This window comes from Alligator mississippiensis, chromosome 12, assembly GCF_030867095.1.
Source record: "Alligator mississippiensis isolate rAllMis1 chromosome 12, rAllMis1, whole genome shotgun sequence".
Taxonomy (NCBI): Eukaryota; Metazoa; Chordata; order Crocodylia; family Alligatoridae; genus Alligator; species Alligator mississippiensis.
Window position 1 is genome coordinate 59,265,139 of NC_081835.1, and position 21,690 is coordinate 59,286,828.

Here is a 21,690-nt window from a genome sequence, read left to right on the forward strand (position 1 = left end):
CAGGGAGAAGCGACTAGCATGAACTCTTCCGTCCAGGTGGTTCTCTTCCCTCCCTCCCACCTTCCTTCTTTGTTCTGTTTCCTCTCTTATTCCATCCCTCTTTTATTTTGCTCTTGTGTCCCTGACGCTGTTCTTCTCACACGCTTAATCTAGATTCCTGTTTTCCTCCCTGACTGTTCACTGTTTCTCCTTTCAAGGGAATCCTCCTGCTGTCATGACTCTCTTTAGCTAACACGTTTACTCTTCAGCTGCCGGATTCCATGTGTCACTTCCTACGGCCACGGCATGTTCCCTAGCCGTCGGATCCCAACATGCCATCTCTTCTGGTAAAGGAGCATCCCCCAACACGTTCTGCTTAGTGTACGCAGAGTAAAAAGGGAAATAGGAATCTATGTTGACTCAGTACGTATAGACTGACCAGCAGGTCCAGCCTGAAGCTGAAAATGAAAGTTGCTTCCTGACTTGGTTCCCTGGAAGAGGCTGTTATCAGAAGAATTTTAATGGTTTACTGTCCTGCTAACTTGTTAAATCCTTTCTTTTCCTAATTTTGACTGCCTGTTGTATCCATTTCTAAAGATGCCACTTGAGCTTATAGGCATGTATTATATTTTATTGGTCAAAGGCACCTGCAGCTTTGGATGAACAGCCCATTAGTGTGTGGAGGTTTTTGTGTCTAGTGTCTAATAAATGATAAAACAGGATTGTGGGATCCTTATAAATGGAGCTGCTCCCCCTCCACCCCCCCAGTCTCTTATTTAGAGGTCTAGATGCTGGCCATACGGAGAGATGAGGCTGTGATGCTTTTTTAGCGATATGTATGAGGAAGAGGCCTGAGCAAAAAGCTAATATGCACACAGATTCAGATTTAGGCAGATGCTGGTAGAGGCCTTTTCTGCAATTGAGGAGCCTCCATTGGCACAGAGCTATGCCCATTTGACTTGGCTTTCCAGCAGCTGTGTTGCATATTGCTCTGGGAGGGATTGCCTAAGTGCGTGCTCTCCCTGTCCCGCTGGGATGCAACCATCAGCCAGTGACAGGATGGAACTAAGGGAGACCAGTGTTTCATTTTCAGCTTGAGGTCTGGTTTGGCACATCAGTGCACATGGGTTTCAGATGTAAGCGTAGAATAGGCCAGCCTTTTGCCCTTGGGCAAGGGGCAGTCAGCCGAACTTAAAAAGAAAAAAACAAAAGGAATAAAACCCTACTCATTTGACCAAAAAATAATGGTAACATCTGTGTTTTTCAGTGGACTTGAGATTCAGGTGGTCTGTAAGCATGTCACATAAAGACATGTTTCTGACATGGCTGAGTGTAGTAACATTTTAACTTACTCTGTATTCCCAGTTCAGTGCCAGACTGATTTTCGAGAAAATAGATTACTTACTCAGTGTTTTAACGATGGCTGTCCATGTTAAGGTTGGCTTCTGTATCTACCAGAGTGCAGAAGCCTGTTTTGCAGCTCCAAAATAGAAAATCCCCTTTCCAACCAGCTGCAGTGGAGTAAAGGGGGAAGATGTTGTGCAGTTAGTTCAAGTAACAGTAAATTCTGACACTTGTTGAACTTGTTTCAGTAATCGGCAGGGGCGGTGAGCAGATCTCCCGGATTCAGGCAGAGTCTGGCTGCAAAATTCAGATTGCTCCAGGTAAGAGTCTCAGAGTGTCGTGGACAAGTAGTGTAAGGTTGAAAGATAAGTCCAGTAGATCAGGCTGTGTGTATGTATAGATATTATCACTGGTTACCAACTGATGCACAAAGGCAATATGCATGGAGGTCTCTGAGGAGTGAAGTGATAAAGAGACCTTCCCTAATCAAGAGGCAGATGCCATTTGAATGTCACACCAATGAATTGTCCATATTGTAGAGAAAGAGAATGAAAATGCTCAAATGTGGGGCTGCCTTCCATGGACAGCTCTTTAACAGGAGTGCATTTGTCTTGTCTTGGCACCAAATTTCTTTAGGGTGGCAGTTGTTCATCCATCTCTGATTGAGGAGATGGGACCAGTGTGAGGCAGCAGGCTGTTATTTTAAGACGTTGTCAGAGCTAGACTGAATGCTCTAGGAGGAACAAGTTTGCTGGGTAATTGGAGGATAAATAAGATACTTAGCAAATATTTGTTTTTACTGCTGGTACATAATTGTAATGACTTGCAGTCTGGTGCTCAAACCAAGTATGAGGCCTGATTGCATCACACAACTGTGTGCGCTTTGAGACTGCACTTTGTTCTTGAGACTGGCTGTCTCTCATCACCTCCTTATTTGCAGTCTGTAAAGAATGTAGATGTTAGTCTTTTTAACCACTGAGAGAGGGAAAGTTTTCTGAGCTGCTTGGGTCTATCTGCCTGACTACCGATGGCTGTTCAGGTACCCAAAGTTGTAAAATAGCCAGTCCCTGTCATCCTCTTGTTTTTTTTCATAGACAGCGGTGGGATGCCTGAGAGGCCCTGTGTGCTCACCGGAACACCAGAGAGCATTGAGTGAGTCTTTCCTTAATTTTATTTTTTCCTTTCTCTTTCCTTTCCTCCTCCTCAATGCTGTGCTCTATCAGTGCTATTGCTTAGTTAACCAGCAAGTGTTGGCCTATAGAAACTTTAGAGTCACTGGACTCTAGAGCCACTTGGTCTAATGCTTAAAAATATACACATCAAAGGCTTCTTTCCATTATCATTTGTTTTACCCACTGCAGAAATTCCCATGGAATCCCGTGCCAAAGGGCAAGGTTGCTCGTAGGGCACCTAGGATGCAGTTGACTAACTGCACATTTCCAAGATACCAAACTAAGCCATTAAAGGGCACTTTTCTTCTTCCCCTCAACCTCCCCACACCTACTGAGATGACCATCCTTCCAGATGAAGAGGGGCCGAACGAGGCCTCCAGAGCCCGTCGGTGCCGCTCCTGAATAAGCTGGAGGTGTCGTTGCAGAGCAGCATGAGGCTCATCAGTGTGCTGCCTCCACGTTGCTGCCAGCCAGAAGCACAGGACTGAACAAATCTTGACCTCTGAACCCTGCATGGCAGACACATTCTCAGCAATCCAGCAGGGGTATCTACTTGTAAGGCCTATAGAAACTTTAGGGACAGTGTTTCCTCCCTCCCCCTTCCCAGGAGCTGAGTTTGAGACTCTCACAAACCAGTTGAGGACCTCCTGCTGGGACTGGATCCAGGATCCTCAGGCTTACAGGAACACACTTAACATATGGAGCTGCTCTTTCTCTCCCCAACCTTTGGGTAGGTGGGTTTTTTAAAATCCATCTAGAAATTTGTGAGTTGCATTTGATGATAATAAAAAAATACAGGCACAATGTCTTTCTCGAAAGAGAAAGACTCTCCCCATTCTTCCACTCCTAAAAGATCTAAGGGTACGTAAATCTCCTTGCTGTACCATAATTCTGGAAGCAGTGAGCCAGAATAAGTATAATTGGCAAGCACATATTACAGGGCAAACAATATGGTCTTGCCGGTATTGAAGCATTTTTCCTTTAGCAAAGGATATTTCAGAACAAGAGTGAAATATTAAAAAGCTACAGTGCTTGGCGAGAGAGGCCTGGGGAAGCAGGGGAGAAACATGGGAGAGCTACACTATCTTTTTTTAGGATCTAAATATTCTGAAGTATGCAACTAAGCGTGCTCGTGTCCAAGGCTGTCCTTTAAAGAAGTGGGATTGTTCAGCTTGAGTGAGGAAGAAGGCTGAGGACATAGAAGTAGATGGAATTTAATTTGCTTCTCTGATAGATGTAAGGTTAGCCTGGCTGTTTTGAGTTACTCTTGCAGCTATCTGCTGGGGGGGAATAAAAGATGAGAAGGTGCACACGTGAAAAATAAGGAAATAAATCCAGATGTCAGACTGCCTCAAGAAGGGGTTTACATAAGAAAAAATTGGCTCCAGCAGGCATAGCCAATGATGAGCTAACGGGGCAGATTTCTAACAACCTCTTCTGAAATGGAGAGCATCCTGTGCTGTTCTAGTCCTTGTCTCATGTAGCGGTGTTCCCATGAAACAAATCAACTTTATGCCAAATCATATTCACTAAGCTCTTAAATCTTGAAAGATTATTTAAAAACAAAACCACAGGCCTCAATTTGAGATGAGTTTCTGGAAAATGAAGCAGTCCTGTTTTTTGACTGAGGCAAGCAGTAGGTGAGGATGGTTCTCTAATGGCACACAGAGGAGATTGGATCACTGTCCCCTGAGCTAGCAGTCCTGAATAAATGCCTGAACACTAGGGATCCTCGTTTTCTCTGATTTAAAAAAAAAAAATAAAAAAAAATCCAAAGTTTTCTGATTTAAAAAAAACCAACCCCAAATCCACTTTTTTCTATGATAGTGTGGGTATATATGTGGGTATACGTATCCGTGTGTGTGGATACCCGTGTGTGTGTGCGTGCAAACGTATATATACATATCTGAAAAAAATGTGGATGCGGGGAGCGGTTTAAATTGGAAAATTTGGGATTTTTTTTTATCAGGGAAAACTAGGAATCCCTGCTGATCATGTGGGGATGCTTTGCATGGGAACGAGAGTCAGGTTTCTCGTGTGCTTTTGATGGTTGAATGCTAAGCAGAAGAAAGGGAAAGCCAAAGCCACTCAGGTGCAAATAGGGCACTGCTGGTCTGGCTCTATCCAATTCCATAAGTGGGTGCGGGTGGGGATAAAAATGGGCATGTTGGTGTCAGAGTCTGGGAGTCGCAGTCAGCCAGCTCAGACATGCTAAAGCTTCCAGAACAGTGGTCTTTAAATCTTTTGGAATGTCCCTAATTTGTTCTCCATCTGCTCTCACCAGCATCAAAACGGAGTCTGTCGCTCTAACTTCTAATGCAGGAGATCAGCTCCATGTTTTATGCAGCCTCAGCAATCTCAGCCAGTATACAGAGCTGTAAGCACACTGTGTTGGCACTGCTGGAGACAGCAGGCAGAGGGGGAAGAATGGGGCAGTCACTTGTGGCTCTGTCTCATCACAGGTTTGTGATCAAGCCTCCTGTGCTTACTACATCAGAGCAATGCTCCACCCCTGCCTTGATTGCAAAGCAAGACAAGGTTTGGGATTTACAAAGATAGATATTGAAAAGAAGTGTGTTAGACATTAAAGCATCTTGACTTCATTTAAGAGGTTTAATATATGGTACACTGAGAGTAGTGGTGCAAACACCTTAAAAAAATTGCTGACATCTGCTGTGTCAAGAGGTATTGCTGCCTCCTCTCCTTTTGAATACCCAAGTGGAAAGTAGGTGGTGGAAAGGGGACTTGGCATTTCAGAGGGTGACTGTGCTAACCATGGTTTCCTTCTCATCTCTTCACTTCTCCTTCCCCCAAATGTCTCGGGTTCCAATGCTTCCTAGTCTCTTGGTCAGATGAAACGGTGTTGTCTAATGGTTCTTTCCATCGGTTCTTTTTGAAGACAAGCAAAGCGGCTACTGGGGCAGATTGTAGATCGCTGTCGGAATGGACCCGGCTTTCACAACGATGTTGATGGCAACAGTACAATCCAGGAAATTCTGATTCCGGCATCCAAAGTGGGCCTAGTCATCGGCAAAGGAGGTGAAACAATAAAACAATTGCAGGTGCGCATGTGTCATTTCTTTCTAGGAACTCTCCTCTACCAACATTTCTCTAGAACAGCATACAGTGCTTTGAAAATAGAGCCTTTAGATCCTGCTGTTGGAGATTAAGATGTTAGTTATTCCCCTTCTGAGATCTGGGTTCAAATATACGTTTGAGTTTGACCTTAGCTGAGGTCCTAATAGATGTGCCTGTATCATTAAAGTAATATATAGTTCATGGCAAAATGTGGGCTGCACCTGGTGCCTTGGGGATGGTGTTAATGTCCACTGTGCTGTTCCAAAGCAGGGCCTCTCTCTGCATTCAATCTTTCAGCGGCTAAAGCTGACATTTAACATCTTCCCTTCTCCCCTTCCTTACAATTAGAATAAGAGAGATGGTTTTTTGTGTTTTTAAATTAGAACTCAGATGTCTGGTGATCATATGTAGCCCCCCTACTGCTCATGCCCCTGCTTTATTTCAGGGTCTTTACTTATTCAAGTGTTGTGTATTGTTTGCAGGAGCGAACGGGTGTGAAAATGATCATGATCCAAGATGGTCCGTTACCCACTGGAGCAGATAAACCTCTCCGTATTACGGGAGATGCATTTAAAGTACAGGTATTGTAGTGAAAACCAGTAACATGTTGGGCATCATTAAGAAGGGAGTGCAAAAACAAAAAGAAAACATCGTAATAGCACTGTATAAATCCATGGTGAGCTCACATCTTGAATACTGCCTTCAGTTCTGATCTCTACCTCTCAGAGAAGATGTAGTGGAGTTAAAGGTCCAAAGTGATCAAGGGCATGGAACAGCCAGTGTGCCAGGAGTGATGGAAAAGGCTAGGGCTCTTCAGTTCAGAAAGAAAAATGCTGAAGTGTGTGTGTTTTGGAGGCAGGGGGTGGATATGATAGAGGTCTATAAAATCTTGTGGGATGTAGACTGAGTGCGTAGGGAATGATTATTTCCCAAACCCCAGAATATAAGAACTAAGGGGCAGCCACTGAAATTATTAGGAGACAGGCTTACAGCAAGTAAAGGGAAGTAATTTTTACATAGCACATAGTTAGCTTGCAGAACTCATTGCCACAGAAGATCGTGAAAGCAGATCGTATAAACAGGTTTGAAAAGGGCTTCGACAGTTTCATGGAGGGCTCGTCCACTGGGAGCTATTAAATAGAACAGTCGAGGATGTGTCCTGTGTCATCATCCTTAAACCACTGATGGTTGATGTCAGGGAGTATATGACAAAGGATGGATCACTTGCGAAAGCAAGTCCAAGGAGAGCAGTTTGTCTCCTTAGTGTAAGTAACTGTGCTGCTTGAAATCTGCTCATCAGCTACCCTTTGGGAGTGGCATGGATTTACACTACTTGTAATTTCTTTCCTGCTCTAGCAAGCAAGGGAGATGGTACTGGAGATCATCCGGGAGAAAGATCAAGCAGACTTCCGAGGCGTACGCAGTGATTTCAGTTCTAGAATGGGAGGCGGCAGTATAGAGGTATGTTTTGCCTTTATAAGTATTATGGTGACCTGCCTGCATAGAGGGTGTGGGATGGTTTTCCAGATAGAGAGCTCTTAGAAGGCACTTCTTTTTCTTAGGATATGATCTTAAGAAATGGCATTCTCATAGTGTAGACAGTTAATTGTGTTTGAGGGGAAAATAATGATGGGTGGCCTATATTTTGTGTTTCTTGCATGGTATGATTTCTGTAGCCTAGAGCTGTTAAATTTGATCTGGCCTAGTAAAGTTAAATATGCACTTCCTTATAAAAATGTATATGCTATATTCTAATTCCTTGATCTTTCACATCACTTTGTTTTTCTCATCAGGTCTCTGTGCCCAGGTTTGCTGTTGGAATAGTAATAGGAAGAAATGGTGAAATGATCAAGAAGATTCAGAATGATGCTGGTGTTAGGATTCAATTTAAACCAGGTTTGTGTGGGAAGACAGAGGTGTCTTATGAACAGTGTTCCAATTAGGTGCAGCTAAGGTTTTTCATCTAGTCTGTCTACATTGTCAGGTCTTCCTCTCTTTAGAGAGATGCTCAGCACCTGTTTCTAGTACCAATTTTTATAGGATGTATCATCTTGGTCCCTCATGCACTTTACAGAGGGTTCTTCCAGATTGCTCAAAAATTAGGAAATGAGATTTCATTCCAAAGCATTAGACATTATGGTAGCAGGATCTTGGTTTTGTAGCTTATTGATGCAGAAAATAATTTATGGAATAAGTTTATTTTTCCTACTTTAAAGAACTGTGCTTTGGGACATTAACCTTTGGAGATCAGAAGCTGATGAATTCAAATTAATTCTTTGGGTCCTTGGCCGTCTGCTCTCTTGTCAAAGCTGTCTTTGTCCTTTAAAAACCTTAACAGTCACTTTCAAGGCTTATCATGTTGCATGTGAAAGTGTTGCCTTTCCAGTGCTAGCACCTCTTCAGATGAAGACCATTTTTTTTGGTAGATGGGAAAGGGGTGGGGCTGACGGTGAATGAGGTAGATCACATGTCTAACACGCTTGGTCACCTACCTGAAAATGCTGCTGGCTATGACAGCACTGGAGAAGGAAGCTTTGCTTGGTGGGTCGGTGTTTATCCTTTTTAATTTAGTCTTTGCCACCTTTGGCTTCACAGATGATGGGATTAGTCCTGAAAGAATCGCACAGGTCATGGGCCTTCCTGATCGGTGTCAGCACGCAGCTCACATCATCAATGAGCTTATTCTTACAGCACAGGTGGGTTTTGTAGTGTTCCTTAAAGATGCCTCTAGCATTATGTGGGGGGGGGGGGGCATAGTTAAAGGAGCCACTTAGTACATATGGTTGCAGGGCTAAAGCCACCATGTAAGATGTAGTAGGGGTGCTGGAGAAAGAGTTTTGCTGTCTCTGCTCCCTCCTCTTCATCAGCCCTACTGCTACCCATTGAGGTGCCACCAAGTCACTTTATGTAGTATCTTGCTAGCCCTGATAGCACTTAATTATAGGCTGGTTCAGGTGTGGAACATCTCTTAGAAGTGCACCTGCTTAGTTTGTGGACAGGCTGAATGGTCTCCCACTGGCCCTACATGTTCCCCATGTGAGAATATTTCAGATATTTAAAAATGTTTTCCGAACACTGGGGAAAGAATAGTATTGAGACCTTTGGTTAGCAAGTTGAAAGTCATGAAAACACCTCCCCATCCAGCGTTCGTTGGGGGGAGGAGTACTGTTCAGAACGGCACAACATATCGTGCATGTGGGGTTCTTTCCTCATTTTGCTTTCTGTCAGCTCTAGACAGCAGATGCAACTCCTCCATATCCATCCATTCGCTTCTTGGACTAGATTTTAGGACTGTGAAACTCCACTATTCTTGCCAGAAGGTGATGGAGGAAAAGCTATCTTTTTTTTTTTGACTGTTGCTCATACAAGCAGCAAACAAGATGCAGGCATATTGGGGAGAGTCCAGAGGAGACTAGTGAGAATATGGGCTTAGAAAACAACCCATGAGGAAGGTTGAATGAGTTAGGTTTGTTTAGTTAAATGGAAGAAAGGCAGCGGGGAACACATTGCAGCCTTCCTGTATATACAAAGTGATTATAAGAGGGGTGGTAGTAAAGTGTTCTCCATGTCCACCAGGAAGAGGATGAGGAGAAATGTGCATGGAAGATTTAGGCTAAATATTGGTGTGGTCAATTTTTTTCCCCAAATAGGGAAGCAAAAGTGACTGGAAACTCCTCCTTTGGAAGTTTGAAGAGATAGGTTTAAACTAGTTTTTCTCAACCTCGTTAGACTCAACCCTCCACCCAGTTCCCCCTCGCTGCCTTGAAAAATGCCAGCTCTTAGCTTTCACTCATTTGACTGCAGAAAAATAATAGGGCAATTTTTCTGTTGCAAAAAACTCAGAAAGACCCCAACAGGTCAGACTGTTTTCGGCACTATGGATTCCTCTTTGAAAACCTCTGGGTTTATTTCATGATATTACATATAGGTGTTTGCACACCTAACGATGCTAGTATTATGTAGCACCCCATGGCACCCCAGAGTGCCACAGCATCCTGGTTGAGAATCACTTGGTTGGACAAATCTTAGATAATCAAGGCAGTACTTACCCTGTTTCACTGCGGGCAGGTGGATTAGATGAGGATTCTTCCAGCCCCCCACTTCTGATTTGAATGTGTTTTTCACATAGTGGCCAAACGTTTTATCTAGCCACTTAATGGCTGGGCCCTCCTTCGTGCTCCTCAGGCAGCAGAGGAGCATCATTTTGGAGGCAGCTGGATTGTTTTTATTTTGTCCTTTTTTAATTGTCTTTTGGACGTAGATGTTTTTGGAGGGTTGAGAGAGAGTGAGGAAGTGTTTCTGCTGAGGAATTCCAGAACCTGTTGAGATGATGGGCATTTGAAAGGGTTAACTTGGTTTGAGAGAAGCCAGATTTTAGTGCCACACAGTGTGCATTCATGCCAAGATCCTGCTTGCCTAAGGGAAGCCAGGCAGCTGGCCCCACCCATATTGGAGCCCAGCTAATATGACTCTGAGCTACTGTTTGTTATGGGGAGGTATTTATATATTATCAAAGCATGCATTTTAAACCTGCTGAAATAAAGCTGCAGAGTTAGGTAGTGGTGACCTATACTGATTGTATTTCTTTGTAATCACTTTGGAAACAAAGCCTCCCAGCATTACCTACGTTAGCGGTATTGCTTATTACAGTTTAACACTGCTTTGCCTTTTTATATAACGTGGTATTCTGGCCATGAAAAATCACTGGCAATGTTCTTTCTCTCAAGGAACGTGATGGCTTTCAAAATCTGGCTGTAGCCCGGGGAAGAGGTCGTGGTCGTGGAGACTGGAGTGTTGGAACCCCTGGTGGGATGCAGGAAATAACCTACACAGTGCCAGCTGATAAATGTGGCCTTGTAATAGGCAAAGGTAGGTACTGGTGAAATTAAAACTGGAGGGTTAATTTTTCTCAACCTGTCCTGATTGCTAGAGCCTTAAACTGCAGTCACACAACAAGGGCTTTGCTGTTTCCAGTATTTGAATCTGTGGCTTGGCTCCTAAGACAAGGTCACCTAGTGTCTGTAACAATTTATAATGAAAAATGCTTCTTATGGTACATTTTTATTTCTAATGCCTTTTTCCAGGGCTGCACAGCTCAAACTCCATGGGCCACCTCAAAGGCATGCTTACCGATGTATGGCTGCTGCCAATGGGAATGTGAGCCTTGGCACACTTGCAAGTAGGGAAATTGGATCACACATGCAAGTGCATGTGCAGGTTAAAGAGTTGCTGCTCAACAAAGCTGCTGCTTGTGGTAACGAAGAGTTTTTTTGACTCTCTCTTGCTTTTCAAATCCTTGTTTTGACGCTTGTGGGACAGCAATTACAGAATTATGGCAGGCTACTGGCATTGCTCTGATGGCCTGAATATGGTCTGTGGTGATGATTCTCAGCCAGGGTGTCACTACCCCCTGGGGTGCTTTGAAATCTTTTCAGGGATTCTGCAGGGTGCCACCCAAGGATTTTGCTGTAAGGCGTGCAGACATGATGCACAAGATAAACCCAGCCATTCCCAATAAGAATCCATTGTGTTAAAAAAAAAATCTGACCTGTCGTGGTCTTTCTGAGTTTTTGCAATAGGAAAATTGCTGTGTTACTTTTTCCCATAGTCAAAAAATGAGTGAAAACTTAAGAGTTGGCAGTTTCTGAGGGATGCCTTGTACCTGAAAAGGTTGAGAGTCTCTGGTCTATGCACTACAGAACGTTAAGGATTTATATCTGTGGCCAGTTTCAGACTTGGATATTGCTCTAAGTCTGTTCAGAAATGTGGTTGAAATCTCCTTCAGTGCACATAAAGGATGTATTTTCCCATAGTTTGGCAAAAGTGGAAGATATTTTTTGCTCAATCTGTTGAGAAGTAATTGGGGCAGAGATCGCACGCGGCAAATGTTGTGCCCTCTCCCTCCTCCAAAAATAGGTATCTTGGGATTCAACGATTAGAGAAGTATTGTATTTTTAACCAGGGTGGGCACTGTGATCTGGAAGGTTTGGAGTTGGTAGGTCCTAAGTTCTAATGCTGTCTCGTAAGTAAAATGGGAATCCCCGACCCATATCAGAAACGGAGGAGTGATTGATTAATGGTTATCCAATACTTTGAGCACTTGAGATTGTGTAACATTTGCCATCGGTGCTCTGAGGACCCTAGATTCTTATTCTGTATATTGTGTTCGTTAAGTCAGATGAACACATGGTAGCTTTGTCTAGTAGGAGTCTGGATCAGGCGTGGGGATGGCACAGATTTCGCAGGTTAGCATGTGCAAAATGTCAGCTGTGACATCTCTTCACTCACTTGCTGCTTTTGTGTTGATCTTTCACCACCCTTGTGTCAGTGCTCAGGAAAAGAGGATGTTACCTTAAAGGTTAATATTCTTTTTCCATGGATGACCTAATCAGGAGCCTCTGTTTTTAAAACACTTAAATCCAAGGATGAGGGGCTTAGCCATGTGGCGTGCTGGAGTCTTGGAACTTGGTTTGTGGATGAGTCCAGTTGCTATAGCCCCAGGGGCTACCTCTACTAACAAACTGAGCACTGAAGAGCAGACTGCATTAGTTTTGAAAGGAAAATGTCCTCAAGAAGGAGATTGTATTACAGCATCAGAGTAAGAGAGTAAGTCACACGACATACTTCAAGTAGCGTTGAGCAGATGTTGTATAGCGGTACCCAAAAACTTGTCTTTGCCCCTCCCAACTATACAGTTGGTCCAATAAAAGAGATCTCCCACACAAAAAATTGCTTCATGACATGACTGAAGCAAGTTGTTGAAATTAGGTTCATACTGTAGCCTCTGTGAAAGAATATTTGGGGAAACGCAGGTGCCATGTGAGTGTGAAAGCAGGAATTTTTCTTTCTTTTTTTTCTTTATTGGAAATCCTTAAACCAAATTATAATGGAAGCAGATATAGAGATGTATCCATACAGTAGCACCAGCTGGGGTCACTAGAACAATCCCTGTACACTCAGTTTATTTTACAGCTGTATGATTAACAAGCCTCTCATTCCTAGCATGACGGGGGGGGGTGACTGTTCGGTGATGGTCAGAGCATGGAGTAAGACTTGCTCACTTTGGACTCGACAATAAGGGGGACAAATCAAAAGAAACTTAAGAATTCTAAAATAATAATAGTAATAACAGCCTGTTTCGGGGTTTGAACCTCGTACATTGAGGACTGTGGTGGTGGTTGTGGAATTATGACTACCTTAAGTACTTAAATGGGCCATAACGCCAGTATTTGAGCACCTGTTTCCCTCAGACCTATTTATCCTGAAGTGCCCAGCGAGAGAGAGCAGTGCTGCTATCCCTGTTGTACAGCCGGGGAACTGAAGCACGGAGCATCTAAGGGACTCAAACCCTTGTCTCCCAGGTCCCAGCCTAGTGCCTTGCCAGCTGGACTGTCCATCCTCTACAGGAGCCTAACCTGATGAATGCATGAGTGTGTCATGTCAGGAAGAGTAGACGTAGGTAATTGCTGCTGTGTTCTTTGTTCCTTGTCATTGCTTCCAAGGGGGCGAGAGGAGGGAGGGAAGAAGCAAAGTCTGTTTGGCGCAGGCATCAGATCTGTAGTGCATGTGGTGCCTGACTTCAGTGCCCTTTCCCCATGGGCATCAGCAGTCAGCCTCCCAAGAAGGGTGAATGTTCTCTGGGGCGATAGCAAACTGCTACGACTGCCTGGAAGTTGCTTGTATTTTTTTCCCCTTGATGGGCTGGGGGTAGGTGCAGCTTTTCTTCTCTGAAAGACTCGGCAAAGGGTGGAGGGGGAGAGCCATACAAATGTCAAGCGCTTTCTCTGTGTGCCGGTGCTTGGAAACAAACTGCGGCCTCGCTGGGCCCCCGCTGGATTTCCATGATAAATACAGCAATATTGACAGATAACGTGGCCGGCCCGGCTCTTGTCAGCTCTGCCTTTTAGCAGGTTTGATTAATTGCTTTACAATTTCACGTCCAGCTGGGGGGCCACTCTTGGATCATTTCTGCCCCCCATCAGGTGGAAGAATGGAGCAGGCTGCTGAATACACTCTAGATAGCCACCATGTGCCGAGTGGGTGACCTCGTTACGAAGGAAGGTGAACTCCTTCCGGCACCGTGCAGCAGCGTGTTGGCTGTTTCGTCTGATTTGCATGTCCCAAAGAGGATCTCTTGGGTAGGAGGGAGTAACTTCTGGTGTGCACGGGAGGGCGGCGGGAAGGGAGGAGGGCGGGTAGCCGAGGTCTGGTCCTACTTAAAGAAATGAGCGGGCAGCCTTTTGTGAACTAGTGTAGTGATCAGCTCAACTTGACTCTGCTGAGTGGTGCAAGAAGGAAAGGATAGGAAAGAGACCCACAAACTACTAGCCTACTCTAAACCCACCTGCTCCTGTTAACTTGTGTTCCTCAGTCTGCGATGCAAATTGTGGCAGTGATTTGAAATAAAACATATTCTAGGCGGTTGTGGTTGAGCAGGGAAACTTATGTAAGACTCCGTTCAAAGGAAAGATTTACAGTGTGAGGGTGAGAGATTACTGATAGCTTTGCTTCTCTGCTCACTTTAGTGCCCATCACCAGTAGGTGGGTTTTGTTGTTTTGATTCCCCCCCCCTTTTTATTAGTCAGAATTTGAGACTAAAACTTTCCTGAACTTCATGTGTGATAACTTTTTGCATGGTGGAGCCCCGAATCTCTTGGACTGAGCTTGTTAAACTGGGACTTGATTTTTTTTTTTTTTTTTTTAGGTTTGCTTTACCCATGTCCCGAAGAAGTATTTAAATAAGACAAAACTCTGCTTGTTTAGAACTGATCTCACAACGTCCTCAGTTTCCTTGAGGTTGTACAGTTGCAATCAGTCCTGTCTGCAAAAAGATGCGCCTTAAGCTTGCCTTTAATAGATGTATCTTCTAAAATGCACGTAGAAAGAGTTAAATGCCTGGGGGGAACTTTTCCTCCCCCAAAAAGGGGGTCTAGAATGTGTAAAAGGTCATGAGTCTGTCGCAGCGAAGTGAAGCAATGCACTTGATGTGCGCCGTTTGAAGTGTGTGCCATTATGATTAGGTTCTGGGCTGGTTTCAGGAAAACTGGCAAAATCATGGAAGCTGTTTTCGTGTATACAGGAATCATTTTTTACTCTTAACTGATGCTTAGCTTCCTTTCCTTCCCAGTTTGTATACTTTAGCTCAAGGCTTTAGCCACGTTTGTGAGTTAGAGCTGTGACACTTGCCTCAAGACCTCCTCATTGCCCCCCCCTCCTGAATCCTCCCCCCGAATCCTCTCTCCAGTTGAGTGGAGCTGATGTGTATGTTCTGTGAAACTCCAAAAGAAGAATTGAACCATTGTAACATGGGCTTGAAGCCTTTGTTAAGCAAATTTCATTAAGAGACTGAGACCCTCACAGGTCTTCCACAAAATCAAAACCAAATTTTCATTGGCCCCTTTCCAACCTGTTTTACAGCAGTGGTGCTTAACCTCTCCGGACCTATGGGCTGGATGAGTGGCACCGGCCTGGATCCTGCACACGGTGATCTGGCATATGGGACCGTGTCATCTGGACTGCAGGGAGGACTTCCCTGGGGTCTGGAAATGTGACAGCAGTGGCAGCATTGCTTGTCGTAGCTCTGGGAACAATGCTGCTACTGCTCCCTCGCCACCAGAATTCGGTATCCAGGGGGTGCACCGCTGCTGTACAGCGTTTGTGTGTGCTTGCTTATCAAATACAGCTAGCTTGCTCTTCTGATACATTCACCACAGGCTCACAGCGTCAAACTGTGAAGAAGCGGGATGGACATTGAAACCTGGCATGGTTTCTATAGTGTGGCTCGCCAGTCATATTGCAGGGGGAGTGTGGTTGAGCCATGCGATTTAAGGAGAATGCCCGTTGAACAGTGCTTGACCCTAAGACAACTTGGGCATTTATCTTGAATGCCAGAGACATGCGTTTCTTCCAGTAAGCCTGTGGCGGCAGTAAGCACAAAGCATGACATAGTGGAAGAACAAGCCCCAAAGATTCCCTACCCCCCTGAGGAATATATAATTTCAGTAGCAGTAATGTCTGCCATTTCCAAGGCTTGAAGTTGGTGGCAGTTTAATAGACAGATTTCTTGTTATTGGTCAGTTCTTCACAAAACACTTGCTGGTGCTCATGCTGCATTTGTTCAACAGCTCAGCTGTGCCTGCACCACAGGATGGTATATGCCTTTCTAAAGAGAGCACCAGTGGTCCTGGTGAAGTTCAGAGGTCTTGTGAAGCAGTAATGGCTTACAGTGCAGATTTACAGTAAAGGAGTGCGAGTCCAAGGGTTGTAATGAGGCTCACTACAATATTCCCTTCCATCCTTAGGTCAGGAGAAAGCTGCCTCTCTGGTTCTACAGCTAGACTATTAGTCACCTCTCATTGTCCATTAAATAATAAAATGCTGCAAGTTTTACCGGACACTTTGACTTCCTTTCTGCAGGGGGGGAGAACATCAAGAGCATAAACCAGCAGTCAGGAGCCCATGTGGAGCTTCAAAGAAACCCACCTCCCAACACTGACCCTGGGGTACGAATATTCACTATCAGAGGAGTCCCTCAACAGATCGAACTTGCTCGGCATCTCATAGATGAGAAAGTTGGTGTAAGTTTCACGTGACATTGCTTCTTCGCTGGGTTCATCTTTACTTTTTTTTGGAAATAGTATTTTCACCAATAAAGATTCCAGTAGATCTGGGTTTGAACCTGTATATTTTGTACTGGGCTCGTGTCAGCCCGGCTTTGCCACCACTTCCCTGTAAGCGGCCAACCTGGAACTTAAATGAAGCCTTCCAGTAGTTCTGGTTTAACGTGGACTTCGTGGTCCTGGAATGTTTCCCCTAGAAGCTAGACATTTGAGACCTGCTTCAGCAAGCCAAATCTATTCTTAGCGGTGTCTCATGATGGGGTGTTTCTTTTACTTGAGATTTTAAATTTGTGGGTATTGCAGGTTAACAGCACGCAGTGGATGAGCCATGTCAGAGATGAGACCTTGGTAAAAGGAGATGGGGAAAATAGTGAACCCAAGTGAATGACTTAAATAGGAGGAAGCTCGTTACCCAAGCATTATTGATTTGAGGGTAGAATTTTCAAAAGTGCCAAAGTCTTGCTTGCATTTAGAGCTACCTAAGCTTCTGAGTGTTTTGAAGTCAGTTTTGAAAATGGGACTTTGGGCTCCAGAGTTAAGAGCTACTTCTGACTATTTTAGCCTTTGAAAATAGGTGCTTGAACTCCTGGCACCGGGGATAGTGCCGCGTGCTCCGTGGTTGTTCTTCTAATTGCTAACGTGAGTTCTGAGCATGGCTGGCTTTAGGAAGGAGGGGATCGGCACTAAATGTTTGTGGATTCTATGACAGGGTAACAGCATGGGTGGACCTGGAGGCTTTGGTCAAAGTCCTTTCAGCCAAGCACCTGCTACACCTCATCAAAAGTAAGTTTCCTTTTGAATTCTTTTGAGAAATGTGAGCCCCTGGCTCAGTGACATGGGAAGCATGGTTGTGAGCAGCCTTAGAAAGCGGGTTAGGCTGGCATTGAGTCAGAAGAAGTGCGTTGTAGAAGAATCAGAATCCAAGGGTGAACATGAGCTGAAGCTTGAAAGCCAAACTTTGGAAGGTCCTCAGCTGGAGTTGCCAGTTTCTGGCAAAAATATATTCCACTTCCATAAGCATCCATTCCCAGTGCATGAAGGCTGGGGAAAGAAACTTCAGTTATCCTCAACAGAGAGGTTGCTAGCCTCAAGCCTGAGTGCTTGGCAATGCCCTTATTTCTAACTTTACTGCTAGGACTTTATACAAGGCCTTCATTATTCCTTCTGCTGTGGATTGGTTGAGAGTTTCTGCAGCCCTTGCATTACTCTGTAGTCTCAGCAGTCACTGATGACTCAGTTTTCATGCTGTTGCTGGTTTTATGCATAGTTTCTTAAGACAAAAACCCAGCCTGCTGTTGTGTGCTTCAATGTATGACATTGTCATCTGCAGTGGTCCTCAGGCATTCATGGCGCAGGGTTGGGGCAGCACTTACCAGACGTGGCAGCAGCCTGGACAGCAAGTTCCAAGTAAGTACTTAGCGCTCCTATCTCCGCAAGGTTAGTGTTCACCTCTGCCATCCTCACCCCGTGTGCCCACAGCAGCCAAGTGGCCCTATCAGACTGCCTTGTGTGGAAGACAGCAGAAGTTACATGGCTTAAGGACATGCTTACCCGTACTCTGAGGCCAAGGGTCAGTGCTCTTGATATGTGCTGTTTCATCTGAAGGCACGCTGGGAACTGGCTTTAACCCATTCTTTGCTGTTAGCTGCTTGTTTTAAGGCTTCCTTGCAGCCTGTGTTCTATGTAATAGCTTGGCCTCCCTCCCTGCTCCCATCTAACAAAACCTCCCAGCTCTCTGGGCTGTCCCCCCATCTCTCTTTCCCAGATGAGCACTGGCCAACACCACTCTCAGCCCAAAGCAAGACACTCTGGTACTTTTTGCTGCTCACCTGCCCTCCTGATATGAACTGTCCTCATTGCCTGTTTCCCAAACAGGCAAAGTTTGGGAGGAAAGGGAGCAAGGGATGTGTTGGGGAGGTGGAAGAGAAGAGGTAGAATTTGTCTCATTTGGCAGGCCAGACCTGCAGAGTAGAAGAGGATCCCCTAGTTAAACCACTGAAAGGTTATAAAAACTGACTGGCACCCAAAATATTAAGCATCAGTTTTGTCTCTTCCCTAAGGGTTAAACAGGAAATCAAGGTCACAGAACGAAAACTAAATCTCACAAACTTGTCCAGGTTCCTCTTTGGCTCTGAGCTTAGACACATTTGAGTGTGTGTTCCCTCACTGCATTGTAGGAAAGCAGATCTGCAACAACTCCTCATGCTTCCCAGACTGCCCATGCTCTTGGGGTGCTGGCTTTGAGTCAGACGGTTCTGACTGTCACTCTCTATTGTTCAGACCCTTGCTAAAATCCTCCTATTAAGGAGAATGAAGCGAGTCAGAATGTGGAATGCTACAGGGAGTTAGCGGATGGTAATTACCCAGTTGAAAGAACAAATCTGCCTTAATTTGGTTGGTTCCAGAAGTGTCATCCTACTGTTGGCCACTCTGATATGTATAACAGGAGTTAGACCAGGACACCCCTGCACCAGAGACTCCAGGTCCTCGGGAATCCAAAAGTCAGTGTTTCTATCGTGATAGAGTCTCGCTATGCCGAAGAGACAGTTTCCCTTGAAGTTCCTAAAGATGTTCTTGTGTCTGGAACAAGTAATCCTGCCACTTGAAACTGTACCTCTGTCTTCAAGCGAAAAATGATTTGGAAGAAACTTGGCAAAATGTCTTTCCTCTTTGTCGGGGTGGTTGGGGACAGAGCTGTACATATTTCTTGCATTAAGAAAAGATTTTTTTAATTGGATCCTTGAATAACTTAGGCTTTTTGAAACTTCAGGTTTTTTGGAAGAAGCAGGTATTTAGATGTTAAGTATGTCTTGGAAATAGTCTGAAAGCTGTACGCCGTTTGGGAACATGCGGTTTCCCACCAATCTTTCTAGTGTGTCACTTCGGATATATACCCTACCTGGAGTACTGCACAGTGATATAAATTGGTGACCCATTTCTCTTTGTGAGAGGGAGGAACTGTTGCACCAAGCTTTTTACAGGTGCTTCCAAGACAGTGTCTGCCCCCAAAGAACTTGGTCTAAGAAACATAGCTTTTTCCACTGTACTATAAACGGTTGTAGTAGATAATAGTGTGAGTAGCATTAAAGTAGTGAAACGCCCTGAGCATTCAAATGGGCTTATTCACAAGGTAGCATAATAGCATACTTCTAAATTGCTTGTGTTTTCACATTGTCTTTGTAATACCAGGAAAATGCTACTTGCCATTTTTTCAGTATGTTTCCACTCCAGGAGGGCAGGCTGTCCTGGGGTTTAGAGTGTTCAACTGAAGTTTTTGACTGAAAGGTCAAATATTGTATCCAGAATATGCTTTTTTGCTGCTCAGAGAAAGCAGTTGGTACAGAATATAGCTCTATAAACCTGTTGCGACTAGAATGAAAATGCAGCTGGGAAGTGTAGAATTAGTGGCTCGACTCGCACATCCAGGGATGAGGAGGCTGCTGTGCTTAGCTTTGTGGAGAGAGGTGTTTTGTGTATGCGCTATTACACTTGATCAAACTCGCCCTGCTGTTTTTCTTGAGGTGCATATACAAATCTTGGAAAAACCAGAACCCTCTCTCTACTTGACCCTCTTCGCAAGAACCAAAGGTAGACCTTCCCAGACGAGGAGAAGCATAGCCACCAATCCTGCTCTCCAAGAGCAGTTACTTAAAAGGCTTGAGAGAGGGAGTGAACATTTCCATGTACTTACCTCACCCTTCATCCAGCAAAAGTTTGCAAAGCTGGTCTGTCATCTTAGTATCCTAAAGGTCAAGAAGATTTGGGCTATGAGTGGATGGTATAAGCAAATGGACTTTTGGTGAATATGCTGTCAACAGTCATTGATGTTTTAAATCTGGGGCTTGTTTCCAGGTAATCAGTGGCAACCCCCAACTCAACAAATGGAAAAAGCATTCTGCCCTTTGCCGTGCATCCTGAGACCCCAGGAGCATGCAGCCATGCCACTGCCCCCCCATGCCCTGGACATGCCCCTCCCCAGCTGGGATCAGTGCCTCCCCGCCCCAGCCTTGCTCTGGGTCCGGTGTCTGGAGTTGTGGTGTTAAACCTGGTGGGAATGTTGGCCGTTTGGTTCCGAATCCACTTAGAATCCTCCCTGTTCCTGTTTGTAGCCAGGCCCACTCTGAAGGCAGTCTTGGTAAAGAGAGAGGACAGACAAGATAATGCTGTGCTTTAAGCAGACTTCACTGCTTTCTTCTCCTGCTGCAGATCACAATGGTACCCAGTCAGGCCAGGTGGAGTTCACCAAGGCATGGGAGGATTATTATAAGAAACTAGGTAAATACCCATCTCCTACAACTTCTTGTTTTCACGCTTCAAGTTTTATTTCAAACCACATTCTGACCATTTCCTCCCCAGCCTGTTCTACGGCAAGTGCTGCTGCCTGGTTTGCACGGTCTCATTAGCATTGTCAAGGCGTCGGATGAATCACTCTTCGGAGCAAACCTCCGATGAACAAATTCTCAAATGTCCCCTTTTCACCAGCTCCCCCCGCCTGCCCCTTGTGGGAGGAGGAGCAGACCCCCCCAACCCTACACATGTATTTAGATTTTAATTACTTCCCCCATCTTAAACAAATGAACTGGCTGGGTAAAACATTTTGCCGTGAAATGCATTTAGCGGCGTGTCCTTTCAGCCTGCTGTGGACTGTAATTCTCCTAGAAGAAAAGGCATTGAAGGAGGTCCTTTGTTGGCATTAGCAGGTGGACAGTCAAGGCAACCCTGACCTCTGCAAAGAAAGGTCCTGACTTGTAGCTTTGGTCAAGTCTTTTAACCCGCTTTTTATGCCCCTGGACAGGACACTGCTGCCCTGTTCCCTCCACCCACTTCACGCTTTCAGTCTATTGTGCTCACCCTGCCCCCAACCCCTGCCACTTCAAAGCTCTCTTCAGCCTGCGTTGCAATGCAGGGAAGCACCCAGGGTTGTCCATGGAGAGAGGGGGCAGCTAGATGGCCAGAAAAAGCGCTCTCCTATTATTTTTGCCTGTGTCCCATTCCCATTCACCAGTCCAGTGCATGCAGTGGCTTTTGTGTAGTGTTCGTGCTTTCGTTATGCCTGAGTTTTTCTCCTGTATTTCTAACTAACTTGCTTCCTCTCCTGCCTGTTAGTCAGCCCCCTGCACGCTTCTTCAGGTGCTTTGCTTTAGCCATAATGGTCTGCTAGGGAGAGTACCGACTTCAGGGCCTGTGCGCAGATGGCTGGACTCTCCTCTCATGGAAATTTAGATGTGCTGAGCCTAAATTGAATTGTTATAGTGGCCAGGGTGTCAGCCGGTGCCCCTGTTCGCAGCATTTTCAGGGACACTGTGGCGTGAAGTGGTTGATGGACCAGCTTGTTTTGCAGCAGTTCAGAGCATCTGCACAGCAGCATGGTGTTTTGAAAGACCAGCCTGTGCAGGCATCCCGGCCCACGCCATACATACGTGTAATCCTTCCTTGTACTTCGGGGTGCCTGAAATAGCTTGATCCAACAACAGCTGGTTGTCCCTCCAAATGTCTCT

At 45.0% G+C, this 21,690-nt stretch overlaps 1 protein-coding gene across 10 annotated transcripts in view; it reads left to right on the forward strand.

The window, feature by feature from the left end:
• FUBP3 (far upstream element binding protein 3) overlaps positions 1–21,690 on the forward strand; it is a 49,451-nt gene that overhangs the window by 23,264 nt on the left and 4,497 nt on the right. For 6 of the 10 annotated variants that reach the window (XM_014610581.3, XM_014610586.3, XM_014610582.3 and 3 more), the window contains 12 exons: positions 1,572–1,643; positions 2,418–2,475; positions 5,395–5,557; positions 6,056–6,154; positions 6,930–7,034; positions 7,367–7,469; positions 8,169–8,269; positions 10,301–10,442; positions 15,990–16,150; positions 16,902–16,975; positions 17,523–17,599; positions 20,399–20,467. In XM_014610581.3, coding sequence (XP_014466067.1) covers positions 1,572–1,643; positions 2,418–2,475; positions 5,395–5,557; positions 6,056–6,154; positions 6,930–7,034; positions 7,367–7,469; positions 8,169–8,269; positions 10,301–10,442; positions 15,990–16,150; positions 16,902–16,975; positions 17,523–17,599; positions 20,399–20,467 — 1,224 coding nt within the window. The remainder of the gene's footprint in view (positions 1–1,571; positions 1,644–2,417; positions 2,476–5,394; positions 5,558–6,055; positions 6,155–6,929; positions 7,035–7,366; positions 7,470–8,168; positions 8,270–10,300; positions 10,443–15,989; positions 16,151–16,901; positions 16,976–17,522; positions 17,600–20,398; positions 20,468–21,690) is intronic. The other 4 variants (XM_014610585.3, XM_014610588.3, XM_014610587.3 and 1 more) reach the window with 1 other exon arrangement.